Below are 16,576 nucleotides of genomic sequence, written 5' to 3'. Positions count from 1 at the left end.
AACAAATGTAAAATATCTCAATAAATTTTATTTTGATGACATATTTACATGATAATATTTTGGACATATTGGGTTAAATATAAAATTAATTTCACCTGTCTCTATTTACTTTTTTATTTTATTTTAAATATATCTTTATTGACTTCAGAGAGAGGAAGGGAGAGGCAGAGAGAGACAGAAACATCGATGATGAGAGTCATTGATCGTCTGGCTGCCTCCCACACGCCCCCGACTGAGGATCGAACCCCGATCTCCTGGATCCTAGGTCGATGTTCAACCACTGAGTCACACCTGGCCGGGCTCTCTTTACTTTTTTAATGTGGCTACTAATACACTAAAGTAGTGTATGTGGCTTGCATTACATTTCTATTGGCTAATGCAATTCTCAACCCATCCTCCAGGCCAGGAAGTTGCTGTTCTGTAAAATGCTTTCTGCAGGGAGCTGTTTTAAGCTAAATGGTTCTTTCTTATACCTTGGTCTTTTGGCAATACACACTTCCACCCCTCACCTTCAGAGGAACAGTACAATGTAGGGGTAAGAATATGAACTTGATAGACTGAGTTTAAATCCATTCTTGTTTTTGTTTTTTTAAATATATCTTTATTGATTTCAGAGAGAGGAAAGGAGAGGGAGAGAGAGATAGAAACATCAATGATGAGAGAGTCATTGATCGGCTGCAGCCCACAACCCGGGCATGTGCCCTGACCGGGAATCGAACCCCGATCGCCTGCATCCTAAGTCGATGCTTAACCGCTGAGCCACGCCCGGCCGGGCCATTCTTGTTATTTTTAAGCTGTGTGACATTGGGCAAGTCAGTTAACCTCCCTGCGCTTCAGTTTCACATCAGAAAAATGGGAATAATACAAGTGCCTATCTCAAAAAGGCTTTTGCAAGGATTAAATGAGTTAATATGCATACTAAAAAGAGTGTACAGGATACAGCAATTGCAGGTAACTGCCGTGTAGTTATTATCTAAAATGTGAGGCTGTTCCTTGCTACAGTTTCAGGTGTCAAAGTATACTATGCCTCTTTGGGTGCATTCCCTCCGCTCAATCATCTTATTGGGAGGAGGCATCTGAAACTCAGAGAGGTTCGGTAACTTGCCCAAAGCCACACAGCTAGTCAATGGGATTTGCATCTGGATCTGCTCTACTCCAGAGAATGACCCTTAAGAACCACTCTGTGCTACCTCTCTTAATAAATGCCCACCGAGACCCTCCAAAGTAACACCTCTACCTCTCCTCTGGCTCCAGGTTCCCACCAGCATCAAGGACTCACCAGTCTGAGAAACTTCCTGTGACAAGGCCATCACCAAGGGGTCACCTGCCCCTGTATTGCCAGTCACCAGCATGCAGGAAATCTTAACAGCAGCGGCAACTTCAGCTCACAGTCGGTCCTTAATCTCCAACCAGGACCGATCTTCCTCTGCAGCTTTGAGCTCAAGCTTGAAGCCCTCAAAGGTCTCAATTGTCCCACCCTCCTTGAAGTCCAGGGGCCCAAATGCTGGGACCAATTTACGTCGGATGCGCAGGATCATCGCCGAGGATGCTGAGTGGTCACTGGCCATCGTCCCCCTGCTCACAGAGCTCTGCATTCAACACATTGTCAAGAACTTCCAGAGTGAGTCTGTCGCTGCCTGGAGCAGGAGGGAGAAGGCCAGGAGCAGGGCAGGGTGGATGGGGACTGCCTGGAGGAGAAGCCTCAGAGGTTGGGTCCTGGGCAGCCCCTGCCCTCCCACACAGAGGCTTCATCCCCTCTCAACACTTCCCTTTCCTCCTGCAAGACAGTTTCTCCCACTGTCCCCACTTCCAGGCCCCACTAGACTCCTACCCACAATATGCCCTCCATGCCTATGCCCTCTCCTCACCTTTCCCACTCTCTCCAACAAAACCCAGCCCAAACCCTATCTACCCCCTCCTCCAGAAAGTCCTCCCTGGTTGACTGGCCTTTATTCTCTTGGAATCTTCTGTGGCCTGTATAGGTTCTTGGTTTTTTCTGTACTCTGAGTGCTGTAAATGCTAATCCTTTTCAAGGACAAGTTGCCAGCCTCTCCTCCTGGATGGGGAGCTCTCATTTTGAGATGACAGGGCCATCATTTTGTCTGCAGCATCTGTCATCACCTGGCTGACAGCATCTTCACTGGACTTATTTGTTGTCTGCCCCCCTCATGAGAGGGAGTGGCTTCCTCTGTCCCCTTCACTCTTGAACCCTCAGCACTTAGAATAGTGTCTGGCACATAGCAGGTGCTCAAAAAAAATTTTGTTGTTGTTTTGAAATTAATGAATCAAGAGCCTCTGAAGTCAGGGACTGTTGTTTCCAGCGGACTGGCTGATGACTGAGGGTTGGGCCTAAGATTCTACCTCAGACTGGGACTCCCCGTGACCAGATGCTAAGATGCCAGCTTTCAGGCCAAGAAGACCGCAAAGCCAGGGGCTGTGTCTTCCCCCTCAGATTGAAGCCTCCCTCAGAGGACAGTCTGCCTTCCCTCTCAGGCTGGGGCTCCCTGAGGGCGGGGGGGGGTGGTCCCCTTTCCTTAGTGCCCCCCAGTCAGGCCAGCCCAGGGCACCAAGTAGTGGTGTCCCCAACACTGTGATCCTGTTTTCCTTCCTCTGTTACCACAGACAACCCTATCCTGAAGCAGCTGCTCCCAGAGGACCAGCAGAAGGTCCTGAACCACCTGTCCCCTGACCTGCCGCTGGCCGTGACCGCCAACCTGATCGACGACGAGAACTACTGGCACCGCTGCTGCGAGCAGCGCTGGCCCGTGTGCCACTTGGACTGCCGCGGCGGCAGGTGGAAGTGCATGTTCTTCGAGCGGCACCTGGAGAGCCTGATAAAGCTCTTCATCCCAGGCACCACGGACCCCGCGGTCATCCTCGACCTGCTGCCGCTCTGCGGAAACTACGTGCACAGGATCCGCGTGGACCAGTTCCTGCCACCGGTGCAGCTGCCGCCCCCGCCGCGCGGCGGGGACCAGTCCGACTCTGGCAGCGAGGGAGAGATGGAGGAGCCCACCATGGACCACTACCAGCTGGGTGACCTGGTGGCCGGCCTGAGCGAGCTGGAGGAGCTGGACCTGGTTTACGGCGTCAAGGACTGTGGCATGAACTTCGAGTGGAACCTCTTTCTGTTCACCTACCACGACTGCCACTCCCTGGCGGCTACCATTAAGGCATGCCACACCCTTAAGGTACCCTGTGCCCCTCGGCCTTCCTCCGTGTCCTGTCCTCGGTGGCTCTCTGGTTTCCTCTCACCCCCTCTTCCTCTCCCTTGGCTTTCCTCATGTTCCTCCTCTCATTTCCTGTTCACTGATCGAGTGTCCTTTCGTGCGCCCCGCACCCAGCTGGGCTCTGGAGATGCGGGGATGGGCTCCGCACTGCCCTCCCAGGTCACCCGCTAGTTGGCCATTCCCCAAACATCTGCGCTCCAGGCCCTGTCCTAGGTGCTGAAGACTCAGCATTGAGCAAAATGGTACCATTTGTCCCCTCTAGAGTTAACCGTCTGGTGCGGTAAAGAGACACTAATCAGCAATCATGTGAATGTAAAAATGCAACTAGGATATTTGCCACATTTAGAAAAACAAAAAAACAACTACAAAAAAGGGCGTCCAGTTAAATTTGAATTCCAGATACATACTGAATGATTTTTTTTTTTTTTTAGTATAAATATGCCCTAGATATTCTGGTTAGAAGAGGGAGAGCCTGACGGGAAATCAGAAAAGGAATGAAAGGGGACAGGGCGTTGTGTCACCAAGCCAGGGGAGGCGTATGCTTCGAGAAGAGGGGGTGAGCAGCAATGGGGCGGGGTGGAGCTGAGGACTGGATTTAGCAAACCTGGAGGTGACTTGGGGCGGGGGAGCCATGTCAGTGGAGTGCCAGGAGCACAGGCCAGATCGGAGTGGTTTATGGAAAGAGTGGGAAGTGAGGAGACTGGATGCCTGTGATCAACTTTTTCAAGAACTTGGCTATGAAAGGGGAGAATGATAGAGTAGAAATAGATGAGGGGTTTGGGTTTTCTTAAGAAGAAACTTGCATGTGTTTAAAAACCAATGTCGATTTCCATCCAATTGCAAGAAATGGGTTGAGTCCAGGACAGAAGCACAGGTTCATTGACTCTGGAAGGTTCCTGAGAAGGCAAGAGGGGTGGGATCCAGGACTGAGGTGGGGCGGTTGGCTCTGGGCAGAGGGGAGAGGTGGTGTGGTGAGATGTTGTGTTTGGTATAAAAAAATGAGGGGTTCCCATTCATTGGCTGCGGAGGCAGGAGGAGATTTACCTGCTGAAAGGAGGCTTTAGGGTGGCCCCTGAAATTTCAGGAGGCTAGAGAAGGTTGAAATTGTTGTAGATTATAAGAGAATATGTTGGCCAGAGAAACAGAGTTGAATGAGCACACAGCATTGAGGGCCTATTGGTGGTTCCAGTGATACCAACCAGTTCTGTCACGTAGCATTTCCCATCTCGTCAATTGCCTGCGCATAAACATGCAGAAAATAGAGAGTGGGCTGGACCCAGGGTTGGAGCTTTTCCAGAGAGATGCAGTGAAAAGGTGAGAAAGACAAAAGACTCTTAGCTGGCTAAGAGGGACATAAAGATAAAGAAAGGAGAGGACTAGCCCTGGCCAGTGTGGCTCAGTGGTTGGAGCATTGGCCCAAGCACTAAAGGGTCTCGGATTTGATTCCTGGTCAAGGGCACGTACCTGGGTTGCGGGTTTGATCTCTGGCCCCAGTCAGGGCACCTACGGGAAGCAACCAATTGACGTGTCTCTCTCACATCAATGTGTGTCTCTCCCTTTCTCTCCTTCGCCCTCCCTCCCTCCCTCCCTTCCACTCTATCTAAAAAATAAAAGGAAAAAATATCCTCGGGTGAGGTGTAACGACAACAGAAAGGACTAATGGATAGCGAAGGGGAAAGGACAGCCACTCCGAGGTCTCAAGGGAGAGGAAGTAGTGGAACAAGTCAGTAAGGAGGGAAAGGAAAAAGGTTCCCACCTCCCATATTCATGATGCTAATCCTACACCCTTTTAAAAATCTTTTTATTTCATCCCATGCATTTCCTGGCTCTCATCCTTCCCACTTTCTCCTGGTTCTCACCCTGGCAATTGCCTTCAAAAAGCTCCTCTCCTTGCCATGGTGGGTCTTAACCAGCTGAGGGGGGTGCAGCGAGGGGCTGCTGGGTCAAACAGACCTGGATTCAAAACCTACCTCCACAGCTTAATCACAGTGTGACTCTGGGCCATTGAAGTGTCCACCCTAAGCCTGCATCTCCTGTCTATAAGGTGGAGATCATTCTGCCTCACTGGGATGCTGAGGGTGAGAGAGAATGGTTGTGACATGTTCTAGCAGCATGCCCAGCACCTAGTAATTTCTTGAGAAATGGTAGCCTTTCCCTCCTACGACCTGCCACCAATTTTGCACCATTCCGCCACGCGAGGTAGGCCTGCCCCACCCAAGAGCCAGCCAGGAGGCCAACACAAGGTGAGCAGAACCTCAGGCCTCCCTGTGGCTCCCCCCTCCACCTGCAGAAGGTAGGTACTCAGGCAGGTTACCCCTGGCTACCAGGTGCTATGGGCCCTTTAAACTGCCCACAGATCTTCAGGCTGACCCGAAGCAAGGTGGGTGACGACAAGGCACGCATCCTAATCCGAAGCCTCCTGGACCACCCAGCCCTCGAGGAGCTGGACCTGTCACACAACCATATTGGAGACCGTGGTGCGCGTGCGGCTGCCAAGCTGCTGAGCCACAGCCGCCTGCGTTCGCTCAACCTGGCCAACAACCAAGTGCGTGCCCCTGGTGCCCAGTCGCTGGCTCACGCCCTGGCACACAACACCAACCTCCTTTCCCTCAACCTGCGCCTCAACTGCATCGAGGATGAGGGTGGCCAGGCACTTGCCCATGCCTTGCAGACCAACAAGTGCCTCACCAGGCTGCACCTTGGCGGCAACGAGCTGTCCGAGCCTACGGCCACACTCCTCTCCCAGGTGCTCTCCGTCAACACCACACTCACCAGCATCAACCTGTCCTGCAACCACATAGGACTGGTGAGCCGCAGCTCCTGAGATGGGCGGGAGAGGCCCTGGGGCCTTGGGGGTAGAATCCGGTTGTCTTGGGGTACTTACCAGGTGATTGTTAAGATCACAGCCTTACCTGGTTCAAATCCCAGCTCTGCTATTTAGCACTTGGGAACTCTGTTTTCTCATCCATAAAATGGGGATAATAGTAGTATCTACCTCTAAGTGTTGTTACTAGAAGGACTAAATGAGTTATACTTGTAAAGCAAGCAACCATTGCAGGCACTGGCCAGGTCTCCAGTAATTGCTAGTGTTACTATTACTCAGGGTTATATACTATGCTCAGTACCCAATGTCTACTAGTTTTCCTTTAACCTTCACAGTTATCTAGTAAAATGTTCCTTCTTAACCCCACTTTACAGATGGAAAATTGAGTCTCAGAGACGTTAGTGAGTTGCCCGAGAGCATCCAATCAGCAGAAAGTAGCAGTGCTGTGATTTAGCCCAGGACTGATAGAAAGTTGGGGTCCTTTCCAATGGACAAATGTCTCTCAAATTTTCTTGATCAAGTCACAGAGTAAGAAATGCAGTTTACATGACTGCCTAGGGAACATATACATGAATATCATATAATTGAAACTTGCTGTTACGGCTTGGTATATCTGCTGAGGTTTTCCTTTATAGTCTACTTTATTTTTTAAATAAATGCTTCTGTTTTACATTGACTTTGCCACATGCTATTGGGTCACAACTGTAGAACAGCAGCATTCTGCCTCCTGACATGAAATTCTTTCACATTAGGCCTAGTCTGCCCAACCCCAGAAGGGGGTGAAGCGGTGAGGAGGAGGGAGGGGGGCCCTCTGTGTACTCCAGTTAGGGCCCTGCACCTTCTACCAAACCCCCTGTAGAACAGTCTTGCTCACACTCACTGTCTTCAGAGGGGGTACACTTGGCTACAAGAAACAAAGAGCTTAGTCAGGAATTGGCTTAAGCAAGAGGAATATTCATTATGTCCCATTATCAGAAGCCCCAGCTGGGGGGTTCTGGGGTGGGACAGTTCCTTGGCTCAGTACCAGCCTGTGCTCTGCCCATCCCAGCCACTTGGCCATGGCCTCTCTGGGCTCCTCCTGTGGCCCCAAGAAGTCTGCTTCAGCTCACAGAGGACAGAACAGAGTAGAAAACGTCAGCGTGCTGCACAAATATGTTAAGTACTGTCTTGTGAAACTTCTGTTTCAGTCACATCTCTATATAAATGTGTGTATGAGTGTGTGTGTGATCCTGGGTAGTGATGGAACAAGTGACCCTTTCCTTGTATTCCTCTCCCAGGATGGCGGGAAGCAGCTCCTGGAAGGCTTGTTAGACAACAGGACCCTCCTGGAGTTTGACTTGCGCCTGTCCGATGTAGCCCAGGAGAGCGAATACCTCATTGGCCAAGCCCTGTGTGCCAACCGTGAAGAAGCCCGCCAGCGGGCCCTGAATGCCAGCCACTTCATGTCATCATTCATTGCCAAGGGCCCTGAGAACCTTGTGGGATAAGATAGGGGACAGGGCTGGAGCAATAACCAGACCCGAGTCACTGCCCCATCCCCACCCCTCATTTCATGCCCCACCAGGTATAAGGAGAGGCAGAGAGAACTCTGGGGGACTGTGCCTGCCCAGACTCTCCCACGGGGCCACCTGTCCCTGACCCCCATCCTCACCACTTTCCTCTTTATTGAACAGATCTGTGACCTCTTCACCTACACACACACACGTCCATTCTCCCTGTCTCCAGTCCTGCTGCAGCAGAACTTTGCCTGGCTCTTCCACCCTCGCTCCTGCAGATGCCACCTCCCTATTACTTGACTCTGCTTAAGTAATCCATTTCTATAGGCCATGACATCCCCTAGCCCTTCCCCACAACCTGGGAAGGGGGAAACAGAGGTGACAGGAAGGACTCAGCCAGGCCTCCCCAGAGAGCTTCTCATGGGAGTGAGAAAGTGGAAGTGCCATGCCGGGAAGGGAAGTCAGTGAGTCATCCGAAACTTTATTTTCCACCGGTTTGATTTGTACAATCTTTGCGCTTGGAAATCCACGACAGAAAGGCCACAGTGTGATGCACCCAATTGACAGAGACCTGTCTTCTCCCCAGCCAGGCCCAGCCCACCCCACAAGCCCTTGTGCCCAGGACACATGGAGCCTTCCAGGTGCCCTCCAGGAGTCCCCATCACTCTGTGGCTGCCCACCCCGGAGCCACGCCCACAGAAATCACATCAACCCATGGGGCCTCAAGAGGACCTAATGGATTCCAGCCAAGCCCCATCACCCACCCTCCTCAGGCTAAGGGGCCCCAGAACCTCCAGATCTGTTTTCAAAGGGTGGGTTGTGGGCTACAATCACAGTCTCAGGGTGCCTGCTCTCTGGGGACTCCTTCCAACAAGCAGGAGCTGAGCAGAGCACCAAAGGGGGCTTGGGAGTGACTGCACCTGTGTGCCTGTCCCAGCAACCTAGAGTCTGTGCCTGACCCCCTCCAACAGTTCCAGAGTGCAGATGCGTAGGTGTGAGGGTGTGTGTGAGTTGTGTGTGTACATGGCCACAGCTGCTAGCAGAGGTTCTAATTAGAGAAACAAGAACATTCAGTGTAAAGTTTAATTTTAGAGATTAATTAATTTTCTGGTTTTCCTTTTCCCTGGCAATCAATAAAGCTACCAGGAAAATAGACAAAAGAATTGGTTTCTAAGTCTGTGCGTGTGTGGGAGGTGAGGCTGTCTGTGTGAGAAGACCTAGGCAGAAATGGTCAATACAGACAAAAGTAATAATAGGGCCCCCCTTTACTTCCTCCCAGCTCAGGCTCTGTCTCAGAAATGAGCCTGAGGGAGGAAGAGCTGAGTTCCTCCCTCCTCGGAGCCAGGAGGTGGCCAGGCTGCCCCCACACAAGGGCAAGACCTGCCAGCTGGCCAAGAACTGGGGCCTGAGGCCACAGCTCACCATCTGTACCTCACAGATGCCTGCTCAGAGGACAGAGGGGTGCTCCAACCGCCAGGCCCCCGAGGAGCACAGACTCAGGGTCCAGGCAGGCTCACTGCTGGCAGGCAGGTAGGCACTGCTGCCCAGGGAATCATAATGGGCAGTTGTTCCCTCCTGCCCAAGCCTGCCCTTCTCCGGCCTCCTCTCCCTTCCCATTCAGCCATCACCACAGGAAAATAAAGCTCAACCACAATGGTCCCCACAATCTGTGCCTCCCAAGTTGCCCCCAGGAAAGGAGGGCAGGGGAGCCAGAGATGTTGCATAGGTGGAGGCCGTGCCCTTTGCGGGCACAGGCCTCGCTTGACTGGAGGAAGATAGGAGAGACTGCAGGAGGCAAAGAAGGACCTCTGATGGCTCAGGAGAAGTGAGAAGCATCAGGGGTGAGCAATGTCAGGCTTCCCAAGGGTTACGCTCTCCAGCTTAAAATATGAGCTCAATCCCTAGGCACTAAGTCTGCTGGGAAAACTTTAGCCGGGCGAGTTGGAAGGGGGGCAGGATTGCACACAGACATGCACACTGAAGCACATCAGGGTGGGAGTGGTGGGGAGTGAAGGTGATGGCCAGAACTTCCAGGGAACAGGATGTGGGGCCAGGGCGCTGTGGTGGTGGCAGGGTGCCCCTTTGAAGACCCTGGGGGACACAGCAGGGCTTCTTCAGGATAGGGTAGGATGAAGGGGTGAGCAAGATTTAGAGAATTCCTGACTCTGACCCTGCCACTGGAATTGAGTTTTTCTCCAACTGCAACTTGTGACAATGTCCTCAGCACTGCAGAGGCAATGTGTGTGGGCTGCCCCCCTCCTTTGCAGGTCCTCTCACTCCACCTTCCACTGCCCTCTCCTCTGTCTCCCATCTGCTTCCAGGGCCCCGCACTGTCACTCAGGTCTCTCAATCTCCCCACTCAGTCATTCACCTTGGCCAGCTTTAAGGAATGCGGATCGGGTGGGATCTCACCCTCTCTGAAGGGGGTGCCCTCCCAGAACCCAGGCGAGGAGGCTGCTGCCCAGAGGACTGAGAAAGGACTGAGATACACTGCCCTGCCCCGCCCCACTGGCAACAGCTCTTCAGAGCCAGGAGCAGGAGGGAGGGAGGAGGGTGATGTCTGTGTGGTAAGCAGTCTCTCTGGGACCCAGGCTCCAGGGGACCAGTGAAATAAACAACAGTGGTGGGAGTGGCAGAAAGGAAACCCCCATCTTCGGGGTACTCTCCAACACGTCCACGGTTTGGAGATGGAGTACTGGTTTTGAGATTGGGGGGCTGAACACCTGGCCCCAGCCTCATACCCACTGAATTCATTAGCTGGTTGGAAGCCAGCCCTGCTGTTCACCAAACCACCGCCCCCTCAGTAGAGAGAGGCCCTGGGGAGCCAGGCAGAGGAAGAAGGAAAGCCCCAATTTCCCTTCCCCACAGCTTCTGAACCTCCCCAGCTGCACCGCAAAAGCCTCTCACTCGAGACGAAGCCCAACGCGGGTCCCACAGCACAGTCGCACGTAACAGTCAGAAGACCCGTTGGAAGGCTGAACGGGAAATCTCGAGTGTGCGTGTAGGAAGGGAAGGGGTCCCCTTAGAAACTCAGGAGCTGAGGCGGCTCTGCCCCGGTGGGGTTCTCCAGGAACTGCCAAGCCCCCTCCCACCCATGTCTCTTTATGTACAGGGAAGGCGGGGGTCTCAGCCCCACGGGGCCTGTCCGGCTCCCCCTCGCCTCCCTCAAACCCCCTCCGTGCTCAGCACCGCCTACGTCATCCCCGTGACCCCCGCCCTGCTACAGGCGGGGAGCACGGTCCGGCAAGGGGCAGGAGGGAGGACAGGGGGGCTGCCGCGAGCCACTGGTCACAGTGAGGTCTCCACGCAGGAGCCGTGGCGGTGCAGAGGCCGGTGGCTGTGGCCCAGGCACCCCTCCTGCCGGTGCACTATGAGGACCGGGAAGTAGAGGGCGTCGTGGTAGGGCGGGGGCGGCCCGGCCTCCTCCTCGTCGTCGTCCTCGTCGTCCCCCATGCTGGCCTGGCTCGACAGCCGCGTCTGCTCCGTGGGGCAGCTCGCCTCGTTGACGCTCCCGCTCCGGCTGCGCCACAGGCAGCTGCGCCGCGAGCCGTAGAGGCGGCCGAGCGAGAAGCGGCTGCCCCCGCAGCCCGGCCCTCCGCCGGGCCCCGGGCCGGCCCGCGGGCTGGCGCAGATGCTCAGGGCGCTGCGCGAGAAGATGGACGAGCTGCTGACGGCGCGCTGGCAGTGCTCGCAGCTGCGCCGGTAGGGGGCCACGCCCGCCGCGCCCGGGCCGCCCACCCCGCCGTAGCGGCACGTGGGCGCGTAGCCGCCGGCCCCGCCCCCGGCGCCGCGCGCCCCCAGCGCCGCCAAGTCCATGAGCACCGCCTCGGAGTAACTGGGCACTAGCTGCTGGTTGGAGCGGATGTGCCACTCGAGCTCCGTGCTGTCCACCGTGTTGACCCGCGGCAGACGGTGGGTGAGCGGCGGCAGCAGCTCGTCGCTGGGGCTCAGGCCGCCGCCCGCGCTGCTGGCGGAGCCCGGGCCCTCCAGGCCGAAGAGCTTCTCCACGTGGTAGTGCGCGTAGGCCGTGCGGTACTCAGCCAGCACGCGCAGCGGCCACGACAGCGTCAGCAGCGCCGCAGCCCAGAAGGCCGAGGAGCAGGCGTACCACGGCGGCCTGGCCGGGTCCGGGAAGGCCACCATGAACTCGCGGAAGTCCACGTTCTTGAGGTGCATGCCCTCGCGCGCCTCCATGTAGTCATCCAGGCCCTCGTTCTCGGCGAAGAAGCGCGCGCGCTGGCACAGATACGCGTTCTCGGCCTCCACGCTGGCGAAGCTGAAGCACTTGGTGAAGCGCAGCCGCGTGGCTGGCGCGCCCTCCAGACCCACGAGCGCCTTGGATACGTCGCGAACGCCGCAGCGCGCGTAGTCGAACTCGGCCTCGGCCACGTGCGTGTTGACGCGCTCGTGATAGACCTGCGGTGTTGGGGAAGGAGCCGGGAGTCGCTGGTCTGCTCACCCTCCTCCACCCCATCGCTGCTCTTGTTGCCTGGTCAGACCCTAGGCCTGTCCTGGTTTTGATCCTGGTAGGAGCCTGGTAGGATCTTCTCATCTGGCTATAGAGAAACTGAGGCCCTCATCTTAATCAGGAGTTAGAGATGAGGGCAGGAATCATCCCTATCTGTGTGTTCTAATTTTAATTAAACTCTGCTTCCTTTGGGGGTCAGGCCGTGGCCTCTGGCTTGCCTGACCCTTTGCCTCTGTTTCCATTGTCCCATACAGCCCCCTCATCACCACTGCCTGCCTGTCTTCCCTTTAACAGGTGTGTTTCCTAATGGGCCCTCCAGAGGAGCTCCCTGTCGAAGGCCTTTTGTCTCTGGTCTCCCTGTTCACACCTTAGCTATCAGCCAGCCTCCCTCCTGATTCTTAAGGTCCCAGGCTTCTTCTGTTTACCAATCCCCAGACTGAGAAGGAAGTCACCCTCATCTGGGAAAATCTCCTCCTCTTCATCCAGGGCTCTCAATATGTCTAATCCTGGAGGGTCTAGAAAGTGCTCATTGACCATCCCCACCACCACAGCTCTCCATGTGTCTCCCATGCCTACCTCCACCTTTTTGCCAGCTGACCCCCACCTCTGGGAGCCTTGGACTTAGGATCCAGGGCCCTGGGTTTGAGTCTAGCACCGCTACTTAGAAGTTGCTGACCTTGGGCAAGGACCTGGTAGCAGCCACCTCACTAAATAGGTGAGGGCATGCTGTGAGAGTGTGCATGTGAAGCTGTCTCCAACCATTAAGCACTAAACAGAATAGACTGTAGAGCCAGACTGCCAACTCCCTCACATACTAGGTGTTTGACTTTGGGCAAGTTACTTAACCTCTCCAAGCCTCAGTTTCCTCATCTGTAAAATGGGGATAATAGTTACCTACCTCATCTGGTTATTATGAGGGTTAAATAAATTAGTTGATGTTTGTAAAGTACTTAGTTTGCCGTTACTACTATGGTTGTTACTGCCCTCCTGTTGCAGTGCCCACAAGAGCTCACTGCTTCCTCTGCTCCACTCCCTGGGGCCAGTCAGGCAGGGTGGGAGCAGATGTGCACCCTCCTCCCATCTAGACTGACCTGTGCTCCCCTCCAGCCCCTCACCTGGGTGGTGGTGTAGGCATCTCCGTTGCGGTATCGGGTGACCTGGCGGGTGCGGCGGACATAGTGGTAGCTGATGGCCTTCCACCAGATGCAAGGTGTGGCCTGCTGCATTCGGCCCACACGCTCCCGAACACTGCTTACATCAACACGGTGCTGCAGCTCATGGCGGGCTTGGCAGTGCCAGCACTCCACCAGATAGACCGCATACAGCATGAGCAGGAAGGCCAGGGGGATGTAGACATAGCCGTTGGAGCAGGGGCTGTCATGGTACATGAGGCTGTTGCCCTGATAGGCGCTGCTGAAGGTGAGGCGGGTCACTGTGGTGACGTGGCACCAGGCCACGGCCCCCAGGCAGCCGTACATGAGCAGGGAGAGCAGCAGGCACTTCCAGTGGGACTCACGGCAGAGGGACTTGGTGAAAGAGGGCTGGATAGGACGCTGCTACTCACAGGGACAGGAAGAGCGGCCGAGATGAGAGGGAAGTGAGACAGTGGCAGGACCCAGAACAGAGATGGATGCAGGGATGGAGGGGCAGAGACCAGCATCAGAGATGACAGGCAGAGACCAACAGGGATGTGGAGAGAACATGTAAGACCGAGAGGGGAGTCAAGGAACAGAGATAAACACAGAAGTGACCCAGAGTGAGGGGACAGGAAAAGGGAACAAATGCCAATACAGAGAAGTGCAAAGAAACAGACATCCCAAGAAGCAGAAAGGTATCAGCGCCACAGATGGAGAGAGGAGGCCCAGGTGGCAAAGACACAGATGGATAGGATAGCACCCAGAGAAACAGAGTCCAAGGACAGACACAAAGATGGCAATGAAACCGGAGAAAGTGTGGATGGGGAAGACAGGGGAGGACAGACAGGCATCAGCGAAGGCAGGTCTCCAGCCCAGACCCCTTCCAGGCGTCTCACTGACATCACCTTTCCACTTAACAGGTGGGGCCCTTACTTCAGTCTATATTGTGGAGGAGCCACTCCTCTTTAACCCATCCACCTCCGTGTCCCTCACAAACAATTAGCCTCATACCTCCTTTGGAGGGGAGCCCACGTTCTGTACCCCAGGCCCTCTGTGAGTCTCCCTCCGGTACCCTAACATCCTTCCCGTGTTCTAAGATGGGAGGGAGGGAGCTGGTGTCCCTAAACAGAAAGCATTCCAGGAGCAGATATCTAGAAGGGCAGAGGCCTATGGCAGGGGAGAGGGGATGTGTAACGGGTTCGAGGGTAGAAAGGAAGACATTTGCAGCTCAGCCATTTGTCAAGCGGGAATGATTTTTGGTCCTCTCTGGGGGCCTGTTAGCTTGTTAGAGCACTTGGCGGGTTCTGTCCCACAGTCACCCCAGTGACTTGTTTACATGTCTGGCTCCGCCACTAGACTGAGTGTTCCTGAGGGCAGGGCCCCATCTCTTTGCATCCTAGCTGCCTACCATGGTGCTGGCACTCAATAGCCACTTAATAGATGGGTATTGAGTTGGATTTCTGGTGGTGCCTGGGCTTTCCCACTCCTCCTCCCTGCTGTCTAGCTTTAGGAACCTCACACACACCCTCCTACTGAGATCCTGACATTATTTCAATTCCCAGAACCTGACCTGAAAGCTAGCCAGGAAAAGAAGGGGACAGTAGTAACAGGCAGTGGGCCCTGGATCTGGTGTGAAATCAAAGGAAAGATCTGAAAGTGCAGAGAAGTAGGTGGACTAGGAAATAGCACACAGCATAAACAAACCAGATCAGGGAGTCTTGTCCTTGGGAGGGGGTGTGTGTGCATATGTGCACTTAACTGGGTGTGCACTTGTCCCAATGAGAGCACATCTGAAAGGGGCCCTACCTGCAGGCCCACCTGCCTGTGTGTTTCTGCCCTAGTGCAGGGTGCATGTGTGTGCACAGATGTACATGGGAGATGGGGATGCTCCTGGTACTTTCCTCAGTCTCTTTGTCTGGAGATTCAGAGGACTGAAGAGTAGGCCCCCAAGTAGGGATATGCTTAGTACCAGCACTCTGAAGGATTCCTGGGCTCAGGGCCCCCTGGACGGGGGCTGCATGGACAGTGGGAGAGAGAGGTGCACGCCCCCCACACACACACACACTCCTATTGATGAGGGTGGGGGGAAGGGATGGGAGGTTAGATGGGTGTCGTCTCTCTACACATTTGACCTTCTTAGGACCCCAGGTCAGGTAATACTACCATTTTCCCCTGATATTCTCCAGTCTCTGTAGCCCCCACAGGTCGCCCTTCCTGGCCTTCAAAATAGCATCCCTTCTGTGATATAGGATCCTGGCCACTCTCCCCACCCGGATCCGCCCGGGTCCGAGAGGCTCCGCCCCTAGACCCCGCCCCCTGCCCAGGACCCCCGAGCCCCGCCTCTGGCGCAGCCCCTTCCCCCGCCACCGCGGACAGCTCCCGCCGCCGGGTGGGGACGGCTGCGCGGGACTGCGGCGGCCGCGGCCGGCTCTGCTGCGGCGGAACCGCCGGGCAGCCGCGGCGGGGGATGGGGGCCGGGCTGCGGCCGCGCCCGGGAAGGGGCTCCTCGGGCTCTCACCTCCTCTCGGGCGGGGCCCTCGTCCGCCGCCGCCGCTGCTGTAGGCTCCTCCGGGACCCCGGGGCCGCCACCGCCGCCGCCGCCGCCGGCGCTCTCTCCCGCGGCCGAGCCAGGGGGGGACATGGCGTAGAGGGGGGGCGTCGAGCTCAGGGTCTCCCGGGGGGCTGCCGGGGGCCGGGGGCATCCTGCGCGGGCCCTGGGGAGGGGACGGGAGGGGGCGGGGCCCTCGCTGCTCCCCACCCCCCGCAAAGGGGGGAGGGGACCTGTAAAGGGCACCGGGGGTAAGGGTCTAGGGGCTTGGGGTGGGCAGGCGGGCTGAGGGGCCGGGCTGGGGGGGCCGGGGCCGGGGGCGGGTGTCACCTTGAGGCCCGCGCGGCGCCGCTCCGCCTCCCGCCCGCTCCCGCCGCCGCCTTTTGTCTGAGCCGAGCTGAAGCCAGCGCGCCCCCCCCTTCCTCCCAGCGCAGGAGCCCCGCCCCCAGCCCCCCAAACTCCGCCTTCCCCAAGCCTACCTAATAACCACCCCTAAAGAGCAGAAGCAACAGGGGCTCCCCACACCCCTTCCCCACTCCTGCCCCTGCTAACTGCGCGTGCACGCGCGCGTGCACACACACACGCACACACACACACACACACACCAGCATCCTAGGAAGATCTGTGAAAGTGAGTCTTGGCACCCTAGGAAGATACTTGTTCCCAGTTGGGTGGTAAAGGGTTAAGGCAGGAGCCAGATTTAAGAGGCTAGACCCAATTGAACCTGTGTGGAATAGGGCAAAAGGGAAAGGACTGAGCTTTACGTGAGAAAGGACTACCAGAGGGCAGAGAGGACGGTGGAACCAGCCTTCACAGACTATCTTACTTTCCTAGAAGTGCAGCCCCAGAGAAGCAAAGGCGTGTGTACATTGCC

General features: G+C 55.8%; 2 protein-coding genes across 2 annotated transcripts; one reads left to right on the top strand and one right to left on the bottom strand.

The window, feature by feature from the left end:
* The first annotated feature begins 1,338 nt into the window (after positions 1–1,338).
* Positions 1,339–7,541, top strand: DRC5 (dynein regulatory complex subunit 5). The gene is made up of 4 exons (XM_016212704.2): positions 1,339–1,621; positions 2,623–3,191; positions 5,587–6,036; positions 7,332–7,541. Exons 1-4 carry the CDS (start codon positions 1,351–1,353, stop codon positions 7,539–7,541), a joined length of 1,500 nt encoding a protein of 499 aa, XP_016068190.2. The 5' UTR covers positions 1,339–1,350.
* Positions 7,542–8,619: 1,078 nt separating this feature from the next.
* On the bottom strand, positions 8,620–15,795 carry TMEM151B (transmembrane protein 151B). The gene is made up of 3 exons (XM_087817420.1): positions 15,673–15,795; positions 13,134–13,574; positions 8,620–11,966 (listed from the first exon to the last, which is right to left on the bottom strand). Exons 1-3 carry the CDS (start codon positions 15,793–15,795, stop codon positions 10,839–10,841), a joined length of 1,692 nt encoding a protein of 563 aa, XP_087673546.1. The 3' UTR covers positions 8,620–10,838.
* Positions 15,796–16,576: the final 781 nt, after the last annotated feature.

The sequence above is a fragment of the Miniopterus natalensis genome, chromosome 5 (assembly GCF_054644295.1).
Source record: "Miniopterus natalensis isolate mMinNat1 chromosome 5, mMinNat1.hap1, whole genome shotgun sequence".
Classification (NCBI taxonomy): Eukaryota; Metazoa; Chordata; class Mammalia; order Chiroptera; family Miniopteridae; genus Miniopterus; species Miniopterus natalensis.
The sequence above is the reverse complement of the archived record's forward strand: the minus strand, read 5'-3'. Positions and strand labels throughout refer to the sequence as shown.

Excerpts from the sequence above, each read along its gene's own strand:
- DRC5 (XM_016212704.2), top strand. The coding sequence starts at position 1,351 with ATGCAGGAAATCTTAACAGCAGCGGCAACTTCAGCTCACAGTCGGTCC. Across the intron at positions 1,622-2,622 it reads CATTGTCAAGAACTTCCAGA|ACAACCCTATCCTGAAGCAG; the intron begins GTGAGTCTGTCG and ends CTGTTACCACAG. Across the intron at positions 6,037-7,331 it reads CCTGCAACCACATAGGACTG|GATGGCGGGAAGCAGCTCCT; the intron begins GTGAGCCGCAGC and ends TTCCTCTCCCAG.
- TMEM151B (XM_087817420.1), bottom strand. The coding sequence starts at position 15,795 with ATGTCCCCCCCTGGCTCGGCCGCGGGAGAGAGCGCCGGCGGCGGCGGC. Across the intron at positions 13,575-15,672 it reads AGGGCCCCGCCCGAGAGGAG|CAGCGTCCTATCCAGCCCTC; the intron begins GTGAGAGCCCGA and ends CCCTGTGAGTAG. Across the intron at positions 11,967-13,133 it reads ATGCCTACACCACCACCCAG|GTCTATCACGAGCGCGTCAA; the intron begins GTGAGGGGCTGG and ends CCAACACCGCAG.